The sequence below is a fragment of the Somniosus microcephalus genome, chromosome 12 (genome assembly GCF_052327205.1).
Source record: "Somniosus microcephalus isolate GS21.2 chromosome 12, FLI_Smic_1.0, whole genome shotgun sequence".
Taxonomy (NCBI): domain Eukaryota; kingdom Metazoa; phylum Chordata; class Chondrichthyes; order Squaliformes; family Somniosidae; genus Somniosus; species Somniosus microcephalus.
In genome coordinates, this window is record NC_140998.1 from 158,060,814 (window position 1) to 158,073,934 (window position 13,121).

At 42.3% G+C, this 13,121-nt stretch overlaps 1 protein-coding gene across 3 annotated transcripts in view; it reads left to right on the top strand.

The window, feature by feature from the left end:
- LOC147109619 (outer kinetochore KNL1 complex subunit KNL1-like) overlaps window positions 1-13,121 on the top strand; it is a 110,529-nt gene that overhangs the window by 44,236 nt on the left and 53,172 nt on the right. For all 3 annotated transcript variants that reach the window (XM_086003695.1, XM_086003696.1, XM_086003697.1), the window contains 3 exons: window positions 2,465-2,517; window positions 3,462-7,586; window positions 8,655-8,799. In XM_086003695.1, coding sequence (XP_085859821.1) covers window positions 2,465-2,517; window positions 3,462-7,586; window positions 8,655-8,799 — 4,323 coding nt within the window. The remainder of the gene's footprint in view (window positions 1-2,464; window positions 2,518-3,461; window positions 7,587-8,654; window positions 8,800-13,121) is intronic.

Consider the following 13,121-nt stretch of genomic DNA (forward strand, 5'->3'; position numbering starts at 1 on the left):
TAAGACATCTGTTTGAGAGGCTTTATCCTGAAGAAGCCTGCCATTGTATGTTTGACTCTCAAGTTGTCAGCTAACATGTTTCATTCATACCTCTGATAACCAGTGAACCGTCTGATGTCAGAGGGCCCAAGCAATATCTCTGCTTTCTAATCCATCCGACTTATTTCATTGACAGTTGGAGCTGGAACCTACGTCCCGAAGTGTGTAATAATAGCCTGTAATTTGTGGTCAGTGGCGAAGCAAAGGCGCTTGCCGCTGGCCCCGAAGAAAGCTGCCCAATCTCTTTGGCGAGAAGTTTGCCTTTTTTGACGTTCAATTGATTTCAGCGCTCTAATGGGAATTCCTAGTGCGATGGCTGCTTAGACAGCTTACTGCTGTCACTGCAGCAATCACATTGCAGAATTCTGAGACAGGAAATGAGAAGCTGCTTTTATCCGGAGTTTTATTTTATGGAGAGCGAAATAAAGATTGGGACACTCGGGGAGGGGGGGTGGCGGAGGAGATAAGGTAGAAACTGAAATATCATGAACAAAGTTTTTTGTTTAAAGTTTTTTTTTAATTGTAAGTTTTATCATAATGGAGAAATTTGACACTCCACAAATATAAAAATTAATGTCAGGGCCAGAATGTTTACCAGTCAATACGCTGTTAAAACCCAAGTTACACCTATTCCAACAAGGCTTAACATTTAATGGGGTATTTAACAGCAATATTACTGCAGAAAAGCCCAAGTTTTCATCAGTTTCACTGATTACACTGATTGCCGGCTATGGCGGGGGCGGGTGGGTCCACTGCACAGCCAGTGTCCGAGCAGTGAATGACTGACCGCAACTTCAGGATTTCCTCGTTTAGATGCGCGTGCGCCAAATCTTGAAGTTGCGATCAGTTTCAAATGGATAATGACGGCCAACGCTGTTAGTTCGCCGTCATTACCTGCCACAAATTCCGGGTCAATGAGGGGAAAGACGGGCCCAATAAGTGGGAAAAAATATATACCATTAGACTCTAAACTATATTCAAATGCTGGTGACTATTTAAAATAACATTACAGCTCAAACTCTAGTTGAATCTGAACTTTGGGCTGTTTTCTCATATCATACAGCACAGAACAAGGTTATTCGATCCATCATGCCTGTGTCGGCTCTTTGAAAGATCCAGTGAGGACACGAACATTGTGTATTCTAAGCCATTTACCTGTTCATGGCCTACCTTTTGCATGTGCTCCCTGGCACACTAAGCAGAGAATCATAGAAAGTTACAGCACGGAAGGAGGCCATTTTGGCCCATTGTGTCTGCGCCGGCCAACAAAGAGCTATCCAGCCTAATCCCACTTTCCAGCTCTTGGTCCATAGCCCTGCAGGTTACAGCACCCCAAGTGCACATCCAAGTACTTTTTAAATGTGGTTGGGGTTCCTGCCTCTACCACCCTTTCAGGCAGCGAGTTCCAGATCCCCTCTAAAACTTCCACCAATTACTTTAAATCTGAGTCCCCTGGTTTTTGACCACTGCTAAGGGAAATAGGTCCTTTCTATCCACTTTTTCTAGGCCCCTCATAATTTTATACACCTCAATAAGGTCTCCCCTCAGCCTCCTCTGTTCCAAGGAAAACAGACCCAGCCTATCCAGTTTTTCCTCATAGCTACGATTCTCTACTCCTGGCAACATCCTTGTAAATCTCCTCTGCACCCTCTCCAGTGCAATCACATCTTTCCTGTAATGTGGTGACCAGAACTGCACGCAGATTAATGGTTCTGAAATTCTTGTACTCCAACCCATCCCCTTTCCAGTATCAGCATACTATTGCTGCCAGTTTCCAGCCGTTTTGTTAGGTTTTTTTCTTTGTTTAAAAAAATGCTAGAAGAAGAAAAAAAGTCAGTCTCTGGAAAGCCTCTCTGAAGCTGTTGCTAAGCTACAGAGACGCTTCCAAGGTACGGGCCGACTGTTTACAAGCTGTTGCTAAGCAACAGTGTTTGTTGTCAGATACGGAGATGAAAACCTCCGCATCCTTCAACATTAGTGCTGGTCTGTCCGGAAGTTTTCATAGATCGGCATCATGCCGGTCCCGTCGGTGCCAGATATCGCGAAGTTTCCTGTAGTTCCATTCTCTTGCCTATTTTCATGAAGCATTTTCACACCACCTTAGCCCATCCTCCGTTTAAGTAATTCTGCAAGTGCCCCAGACTGTTCTTTCCATATGCCTCACTGTTGTTCTGCCATCTCCTTCTCTGTTTCTCTTGAAAATTCAGCGACCTCTAGAGTTAACTTTCTTGTCCTGCTGTGAGCTCAAGTTTGGATTTGAGTCCTCCATGACTCGCAAAGTTTACACTTTTAAGTAAAGGAGTACAGAAAGGACTATAGCTTATTTATGTATACTGTACTTCTGTTTGTTTTAGTCTGACTAATTAGATATATCCATGTTAAGGGATGATGCAATACTAACTTGTAGTATTCTTTCTACCCAAAGGAATGGATGCACTGCTTCATGCACCTCTACGAACCCCTTTGCAACAATTTGAGGTAAAGCAGCGTGTGTCTGTTGGTGCAAGTACTGAAGCCTGGTTCTTACAAATAGTATGGGTGGTACCTAAATTGTGACACGTAAGGCTTCCATTCACTTCAACAAGAAGCGCTATGATCATATGTTTTATGTCAGCGACAAAATTTCCAAATGGATTTAATGGAAGCGTGGTTGTTTTAATTTGGCATAGAAACATAGAAGATAGGAGCAGGAGTAGGCCATTCGGCCCTTCGAGCCTGCTCCGCCATTCAATGAGATCATGGCTGATCATCCAAATTCAGTACCCTGTCCCTGCCTTCTCCCCATATCCCTTGATCCCTTTAGCCTTAAGAAATATATCCAACTTTTTCTTGAATATATTTAATGAACTGGCCTCCACCGCCCTCTGTGGCAGAGAATTCCACAGGTTCACCACTCTCTGGGTGAAGAAATTCCTCCTCATTTCAGTCCTAAATGGCTTACCCCTTATCCTTAGACTATGACCCCTGGTTCTGGACTCCCCGGCCATCAAAAACATCCTTCCTGCATCTAGTCTGTCCAGGCCTGACAGAATTTTATAGGTTTCGATGAGATCCCCTCTCAATCTTCTAAACTCCAGTGAGTATAAGCCCAATCGACACAATCTGTCCTCATACGTCATCCCTGCCATCCCAGGTATCAGCCTGGTGAATCTTCGCTGCACTCCTTCCATGGCAAGAACGTCCTTCCTCAGGTAAGGCGACCAAAACTGCACACAATACTCAAGGTGTGGTCTCACCAAGGCCTGGTGTTTCTAGTATGCTGAAATTACAGGCACCAATTTTCCAGAAAGTAGGATTTTTTTTTTAAATGGCAAATAATGTGTTCCATTTCCATTTTAGTACTTTAAATATAAGAAAAGCATTAAAACAAATCTGATCGTCACAGTGAGTTGTAATGTATTTATCTTCCCATTTTTAAACAGTCCTGTGAACACATTGAGACTGTCGGGTTACATCAAATCTTCCCCATCTCTGGGCTTGAAGTGCGAAGGGAAGGTCTTGAAGAGACGGTCATGACTTCTGAAACAAAAGTTACATCTGGGCTTCAAAAAAAAATTGACTTCAAATCTTTCTTGGCTGGACTTGATTCTCCAGAGCCAGCACATTCCAACCTGTGCCTTGACACTGGGGAGGAAGGTGTTGATAAGTCCTTCAGCTCTATCAGACAAAACAAGGTTCCTAAACAGCAAAAGACACTTGATTTTAAATCGTTCTTAAATAGCATAAAGCAGAGTGAGGCAAATGAAAATAAGATGGTGTCCACGTCCTCCATCTTTGAGGAACAGGTATTTAAACAGACAGACTTTGTTACTTCAGCTTGTGGAGCAGGTAAAGACATTGAGATGACAAATAAATTGGTGCTGCAAAGAAACTCTATCGACAATCTGGATCCAAACAGAACTGTGATGTTTCTGGACCAGGACAATGATATGGAGTTCACTAGAAGCCACACTATTGCTATTGACCATTTTGCCGTGGGAAAAACTACCACTCTTCATTCATTAACAGAGCCTAACAATGTAGAGAGTCTAGATACTGGCGGGTCAATTCATTCTTCCATTCTTCAAGATAAAACTGTTGTGTTTTCTGGAGAAGATTGTATGGACATGACCAGAAGTCATACTCTACCTATTGATGTCAGGAAGATAGATCACATAACAAATCAAAATCAACTAACAGCTGTCACAATTCACAAAAATGATAGACCAAGGCTGCCCTCTTTTACCCCTGATGAACACAAGATATTCTCAGATGATGGCTATTGTAATAAAGTCAACCAAAATGAGGTTTTGGGTGCAACTAAATTGACCTCCAGATCAGTGTCTATTCTGTCATGCTTTCCCAGTGATAAGACCACAATATTTTCAGAAGCAAACGATATGGACATCACCAAAAGTCATACAGTTGCAAGTGACAGTGGGAGCCTTGGACAAGTTACAAATGAAGCATTGAATTCAACTAGAATGACCTCCAGAGGGAGTGTACCTGGGTCTATACAAGCATCGTTTCCCAGTGATAAGACCATGGTGTTTTCAGAAGCAAATGACATGGACATGACCAAAAGTCATACAGTTCCAATTGACAGTGGGAGCCTTGGACAAGTTACAAATGAAGCATTGAATTCAACTAGAATGACCTCCAGAGGGAGTGTACCTGGGTCTATACAAGCATCGTTTCCCAGTGATAAGACCATGGTGTTTTCAGAAGCAAATGACATGGACATAACCAAAAGTCATACAGTTCCAATTGACAGTGGGAGCCTTGGACAAGTTACAAATGAAGCATTGAATTCAACTAGAATGACCTCCAGAGGGAGTGTACCTGGGTCTATACAAGCATCGTTTCCCAGTGATAAGACCATGGTGTTTTCAGAAGCAAATGACATGGACATAACCAAAAGTCATACAGTTCCAATTGACAGTGGGAGCCTTGGACAAGTTACAAATGAAGCATTGAATTCAACTAGAATGACCTCCAGAGGGAGTGTACCTGGGTCTATACAAGCATCGTTTCCCAGTGATAAGACCATGGTGTTTTCAGAAGCAAATGACATGGACATAACCAAAAGCCATACAGTTCCAATTGACAGTGGATGCCTTGGGCCAATTGTAACTTGGACAGTGGGTTCAAGTACATCCTTTCCTAGTGATAAGAACACGTTTTTTTCAGAAGCAAATGATATGGATATAACCAAAAGCCATACAGTTGCTATTGACAGTGGCAGCCGTGGAAAAGTTACAAATGAAGTATTTGGTTCAACTAGAATGACCTCCAGACTGACTGCTGCTGGGTGTACTCTATCATCTTTTCCCAGTGATAAGACCATGGTCTTTTCAGATGCAAATGATATGGACATAACCAAAAGCCATACAGTTGCAATTGAGAGTGGAAAACTTGGGCCAGTTGCAAATCGTACAATGAGTTCAAATAAAATGACCTCCAGACGGAGTACTGCTGGGTCTATTCTGTCATCTTTTCCCAGTGATAAGTCTATGGTGTTTTTGGAGGAAAATGATATGGACATAACCAAATGCCATACAGTTCCACTTGACAGTGGATGCCTTGGGCCAGTTGTAAATTGGACAGTGGGTTCAAGTAGAATGACCTCCAGCGGGAGTGTACCTGGGTCTATACAAGCATCATTTCCCAGTGATAAGACCATGGTGTTTTCAGAAGCAAATGACATGGACATAACCAAAAGTCATACAGTTCCAATTGACAGTGGGAGCCTTGGACAAGTTACAAATGAAGCATTGAATTCAACTAGAATGACCTCCAGACTGACTGCTGCTGAGTCTGTTCGGTCATCATTTCCCAGTGAAAAGACCAAAGTGTTTTCGGAGGAAAATGATATGGATGTAACCAAATGCCATACAGTTCCAATTGACAGTGGATGCCTTGGGCCAATTGTAAATTGGACAGTGGGTTCGAGTGATAAGACCACGTTTTTTTCAGAAGCAAATGATATGGATATAACCAAAAGCCATACAGTTGCTATTGACAGTGGCAGCCTTGGAAAAGTTACAAGTGAAGCATTGGGTTCAACTAGAATGACCTCCAGACTGAGTGTACCTGGATCAATACAAGCATCTTTTCCCAGTGATAAGACCATGGTGTTTTCAGAAGCAAATGATCTGGACATAACCAAAAGTCATACAGTTGCTATTGAGAATGGCAGCCTTGGGTCTGCTGCAAATGAGGCATTGGGTTCAGCTAGAACGACTTCCAGATTGACTGCTCCTGGGTCTGTATCATCATCCTTTCCCAACGATAAGACCCTGGTTTCTGAACAAGTTACACCAATTACGAAAATTCATCGAGTGCCCATTCACAGTAAGCATGACGTATCCAGTAATCAGAAAATTACCCAGTTGGTGCTTGAAAAAGGGCAAAAGTATTTTAATAACCATTCAGGCAATGTAGACTTTACCAGCATTCAAACCACTGTAGAAAACCCAATTTGTAACGTCAATCGTGGTGTCCATACACTTGGTATTTCTGCCCCTTTCACTGGGAGCATGGAGATCCCTCAAACAGTGGGGTTTGAAGGTGATACGGAGCCAAAAGGCGAACCTGTTAGTTCTACATGTGTAACTGGGACATATGGAAAAGGAATGGAACAATCTGTTCTATACACAGAATCGAGTCCAAACAGTTTTCTAACATGTAAAAATGACAAAACTCAGGAGAAGAGGACTCTGATCGATCAGAGCAGGGAGGCAGCTTCTGAAGAGTTTGTTCGATATCAAGGTAATGATGCTCAACCCGAATGTACTGCTAATGCTGCAAGAACTGAACCTGTAAGTACAGCAAATATAAATCTGGGATGTAATCAATCCAGAAACTCAAGTCTTGCTAATATGTCATCACTTCAAAAATTGAACTCCATGACCAATGTAACTTATGACACTGCATTAGAAAGGCCTCCGTTGAGTGGCAAAGGTCCTGCAGATGGTCAAACATGGGATGCAAAGACATGGTTCTCAAAACAAAATTCACTTATTAAGGATACATTTAAATCCAAAATATCTCTAGGCATCTTTCCTCCTAAACTGCCGAGTAGAGAAAATCTATACAAAGCTGTAAATTCAAATCATCAGGATGCAATAAAAACATCAGTAGAACATCTCCGCTCTGGTTCACTTCTGAGTACCATGTACAAATCAAACAAACTTGAGGAAGATTCAAATGTATTTGAACCTAATGCTGACCCTCAAAAAGAACCAGATATCGAAAGCCAAGTAACTGATCGTGACCAAGTAGAAAGCAAAATGTTTGATCAAGTGGAGGCGTCTCACTGCTTGAAGTCTAGTGAAGTGGACTCTCTCGCAATCAGTCAACAGCCTGGAAAAGAAGCATTACTTACTGCTGAACAAGATGAGAACGTTACAGGTTATAGAGAGCAAGTTCTTGGAGGGTCAAAAATGGAACAAAGGCTTTACCAAAAACGGGCATGGAGTGAAGAGGAGGAAAATGGAAATGCATGCAGTAAAAGAAAAATGAGTAGGAATTTGAAGCACAATGTCACTGATTCTTCAAGACAAAAGGTAAGTGAAAGAAAATGTGCACACGAGCATCATAGGCAATTGTGAATGTGTTCATAATGTAGCATAACGATGATTGTACTAATAGTACAGTACGTGTCCTAGACTTAGTTTTATCAGCCAATAAATTGGGTGAAAGGAAGAAGTGTTTAAACTCCAGACTGGAAATTGACCTTAAGCCTGTGACTGAAGCCACTGAACTGAAAAATGGACTTTCTGGTATATATGGGTTTAGCTGAGATCAACCTGATGTAGGTGGTTATCATTTTGTTCACCTTGTCTGCTCCATACAAGTCTGAGGTGGAATATAGACTCCACAATAATTGTTTGTAAATAGGGTTATTAGGAAATCCAGACAACTTCATCCCTGTGGTGTCGATATTTTGGCTTTTGGTCAAGGGGTTGTCGTATATTTTTTCCAGCAGTAGACACATTGAGGTCTAGGTTTATTGAGTTGTCATTTAGATTGTATTGGCAATACAGCTGCCTGGAATAGTTATCTCTGAACACCATGATTGCCTGGACTTGTATGAAAACAGTTGATAGAGGTGTAAGTTCCATCATGATGCTGGCTGCAGCTTGAGTGACAGCTCATCCTCCCTCCTGTCACCTTTCCCCCTCCCCCAATAAAGTAGCATGAGAGATTGTGTTATGGTACTTATTGGAGTCCTCCTTAGTTGAATAAAGTTCTCTACATAGCAACTTTTGCTCTGTCTTGAATTGTTTATTTCCCCATGTACACAACCTTTTTACTTTTGTTTTGTGAACTCGGACTCCCAAATGCGGAATCCTTTCCTTAAGTTCCAAATGAGGGAGATAAGACAGTGAGTGCTTTGAAGAATTAATTCCTTTGAAAGAAAGATTAGGATTGCTGTTGCTCATGAGCAATCTACTCATTTAGTCAAGCTCCCTCAACTGTACACTCAGTACAATAATAGAGGAATTTCTACTGTTCTTTGAAATTAATATTTCTAAATATTTGTGGCATCAAGTTGACTTTTGTTCAGGACCTATTATAGTTCAAGTGCTTAACCAGCATATGCTGTAATTTTGAAAGTATTTTTAACGTAGGTCAGCAATGCTCCTGCCGTGCAGTGTGAAGGCGTAGGGCATGGAATCATGGAAGAGAACCTATTCAGTATGACAACAAAGAGCCTGGATAGCAACAGCTCCTTAGATTCAACCAAAGGTGATGGGACCTCTGCTCATACTGTCGGTAAGTTGAGGCCTATCACTTTGTTCCATTTGCATAGAAAACATTTAGTTAAAAGGGGGGGGGGGAAAAGCCATTTTAGACAAATGGCCTGGCCCACTTGACTCCAGTCCCACACCTACGTGGTTGACTCTTAATGCCCTCAGGGCAACTAGGGATGAGAAATAAATACTGCCGTGCTAATATTGCCCACATCCCAAGAACAAATCAAATAAAACTCTGCAACCGTAGACATCGATTATCCTGTCGATACCAATTTGTTCCCATGTACTCTGCAAGAAGAGTTTCTGCATGTTTTGAAGCAATTTGATTTGTACTTTAGTGAAATCTCCCCAAGAGTCATGAACTATTATTCCCAGAAGTGATCATATCCTCTGTGGTTAAATAGCCTGGTGATGCTCACACTTGAACAGCTGCTTGGCATCGTGGTACAGTACCCCAACATGGGCTTGTACCTTCTGTAGAGAGCAGGGGGGGGAATCTTTGACTGATCTGGAGATCAAGTTATTAAACTTATATAATATTATATTCCATCTGTCAGGTCTTCCCTGTACCAAGAGTTTAATATGATCAGTGCTCTAGACAGAAGCGCTTTTTTTTAAATGCTTTTCAGTAGCCTTGTATCCATTATTGATATTGCTACAACTACTTATTTCTGTATCACTGTTGATACCAATTTGTTCCAATGTACTCTATGCAAGAAGAGTTGAGAATGTTTTGAAGCAATTTGATTTGTACTGTAGTGAATTCCTCAAGAGTCATGAACTATGGTTCCCAGAAGTGGCAGGTTTCTTGTTTGCTGAATAACCGATTCAAAATTTCCATGGGTTACAAAAGAGCAGTTTGCAAATTGGGCACCATCAGTCAATGGTTTTTACTGTCTGTGCTGATGAAATGGGCACAGATTTCCAGCATCTGCAGTATTTTGCTATTATATTAGTGTTTGGTTCACTGCCACCTCTTCTGGGAATGCCAACCTTGAAGAAGTTCTGCTCTTCTCTCCGACGGGATTTCCGTTTGTCTATTCAACCTTGTTCATCTTCCTTGCTTTGTTTCCCTTCTCGTGTTTGATCAGGTATCTGCCAAGGCTCGGTTTCACAGCCACATCTCTTTTCTCAGTAACTGTCTCCGGTTCAGAGTTATTCCACATGGATTCCAACTGAACTTCCACCCTTCATGTTTTGGATCCACCCAGGATTACAAATATCTCTTGATATGATTTTGCCATTCCCATTTGCAACATTTTCACAGCATGTTCTTTCAATTCCTTCCTCCCCTCCTAAAGCCCCCCTGTCTCTGCACCTGCTTAATATCTGTTACATCTCCAGTTCTGATGAAGGGTCCCAGACCTGAAACGTTAACCCTGTTTCTCTCTCCACAGATGCTGCCTGGCCTGCTGAGTATTTCCAGCATTTTCTGTTGTTATTTCAGATTTCCAGCATCCGCAGTATTTTGCTATTATACTATGAAATAGGCCACTGGTTTAACATTTCCATGCAGAAAAGAGACCTTGCCTTGGAATGCAATCGCCAAAGCACCAGAAAAAGTCTCTGAATCTCGTGTAATAAAACAGAATATGACCTATTTGGATGCCACATAGTTTAAAGGGTTCAATTATGAAGACATGTTGCATAAACTTAGCTTGTATTCCTTTGCATATAGAAGATGAGTGATCTAATCGAGGTGTTTAAAATGGTAAAAGGATTCGATAGGGCAGATACAGAGACTATTTCCTCTAATGAGGGAATTCAGAACAAGAGGGCATAATCATAAAATTAGGGCTAAGTCATTCAGGAGTGAAATCTAAAAACGCTTCTTCACACAAAAGGTAATGGAATTCTGGAACTCTTCCACCAAAAAGGTCAATTGAAGCCTTCAAGACTGAGATTGATTTTTTGTCAGTTAATCTTTCCTGCCTTCCACCCTATCACAGACCTTCCTTTTCCTTCTTTCCTCCCCTCCCCACTTTCCTTGCCTCTGCACTTGCTCAAAATCTGTATATTTCTAACTTTTTCCAGTTCTGATGAAAGGTCATCGACCTGAAATGTTAAATCTGTTTCTCCCTCCACAATGCTGCCTGACCTGCTGAGTATTTCCAGCATTTTCTGTTTTTTATTTCAGATTTCCAGCATTTGTGGTATTTTTTGCTTTTGATTTGATAGATTTTTGTTAGGTAGGGGTGTCGAGGAATATGAAGTCGAGTTACAGATCAGCCATGATCTAATTTTTTTTTATTCGTTCCTGGGATCTGGACGTCGCTGGCAAAGCCAGCATTTATTGCTCATCCCTAATTGCCCTAGAGACGGTGGTGGTGAGCCACCGCCTTGAACTGCTACAATCATTGTGGTGGTAGGGAGGGAGGGAGTTCCAGGATTTTGACCCAGCGACGATGAAGGAACGGTGATATATTTCCAAGTCAGGATGGTGTGTGACTTGGAGGGGAACTTGCAGATGATGCTGTTCCCATGCGCTTGCTGCCCTTGTCCTTCTACGTGGTAGAGGTCGCGGGTTTGGGAGGTGCTGCCGAAGAAGCCTTGGCGAATGCAGTGCATCTTGTAGATGGTGTACACTGCAGACACATTGCGTGGTGGTGGAGGGAGTGAATGTTTAGGTTGGTGGATGAAGTGCCAATCAAATGGGCTGCTTTGTCCTGGATGGTGTCGAGCTTCTTGAGTGTTGTTGGAGCTGCACTCATCTAGGCAAGTGGAGAGTATTCTATCATACTCCTGACTTGTGCCTTTGTAGATTGTGGAAAGGCATTGGGGAGTCAGGAGATGAGATACTCGCTGCAGAATACCTAGCCTCTGACCTGCTCTTGTAGCTACAGTATTTGTGAGTGGTCCAGTTAAGTTTCTGGTCAATGGTAACCCCCAGGATGACCTGCAAATCGTGAGAGGGAGGTAGAGGAGCAAATCTGCAGGAGGCCATTCGGCCCATCGAGTCCGTGCTATAAAGTGGCGATATTGGAGGACGTTAATTACCCAAATATCGATTGGGATAATGCTAGGGTAAAGGGAAAGGAGGGGGTGGAATTTCTGAAATGTGTTCAGGAGAATTTCCTTGACCAGTATGTTCTTGGCCCAACTAGGAAGGAGGCATTGCTGGATCAGGTGCTGGGGAATGAGGTGGGCCAGGTCGACCAAGTGTCTGTAGGAGAACACTTGGGTACGAGTGATCATCGCATCATAAGATTTAGATTAGCAATGGAGAGGAGCAAGGAACAATATAGAGTGGAACTTCTAAAATGGAATAGGGCTAACTTCAATGGGATGTGAAAGGATCTAGCCAGGGTAAAATGGAACCAAAGACTGACCGGTGAAACTGTAACGGAACAATGGGTGATCTTTAAGGAGGAGATGCTCCAAGTACAGGCTAGGTACATTCCAACAAGAGGGAAGGGTAATGCAACTAAAGCAAGGGCTGCTTGGATGACGAGGGAAATAGAGAAGATGAAACAAAAAAAGAGGGTGCATGATGAATGTCAGGTGAATTCTTCAAGGGAGAACCGGACCAAATACAATAAGTTAAGAGGGGACGTGAAGATGAAAATAAGATTGGCAAAGTGAGTAGAATGGCGGTTAACATAAAAGGGAACCCCAAAATTTTCTACCGGCATGTAAACAGTAAGCGGGTAGTAAGAGGTGGGGTGGGGCCTATTGGGGACAAAGTAGATGGTATATGCTTAGAGGCGCAGAACAAGGCTAGAATACTCTGAGTACTTTGTATCGGTGTTTACTAAGGAGGTGGATGCTGACAAAATATCAGTGGAAGTGGAAAAGGTAGAAGCAATGGAAGGGGTGAAAATTGATAGACAGGATGGACTAGAAAGGCTGGGTATGCTTAGAGTGGATAATTCGCCTGGTCCAGATGGCTTGCATCCCAGGTTGCTAAGGGAATTGGGGAGGAGATAGCAGAAGGGCTTGCCATAATTTTCCAATCTTCCCTAGATGCGGGGGAGGTGCCTGAGGATTGGAAAGTGGCAAATGTGACACCATTGTTCAAGAAAGGGTGCAAGGACAATCCTAGTAACTGCTGGCTGGTCAGTTTAACATCAGTGGTGGGGAAAGTTTTAGAAACAATAATCAAGGAAAAAATTAATGGACACTTGGAGAGGTTTAAGCTAATTAAGGACAGCCAGCACAGATTTGTAAAGAGCAGATCGTGTTTGACTAATCTAATTGAATTTTTAATGAAGTAACAGGGGAGGATTGATGAAGGGAATGCAATGGATGTTGTATACGTGGATTTTAGGAAGGCGTTTTGACAAAGTGCCACATAGAAGGCTGGTTAACAAAATCGAGGGTCATGGAATAGTTGGGTCAGTG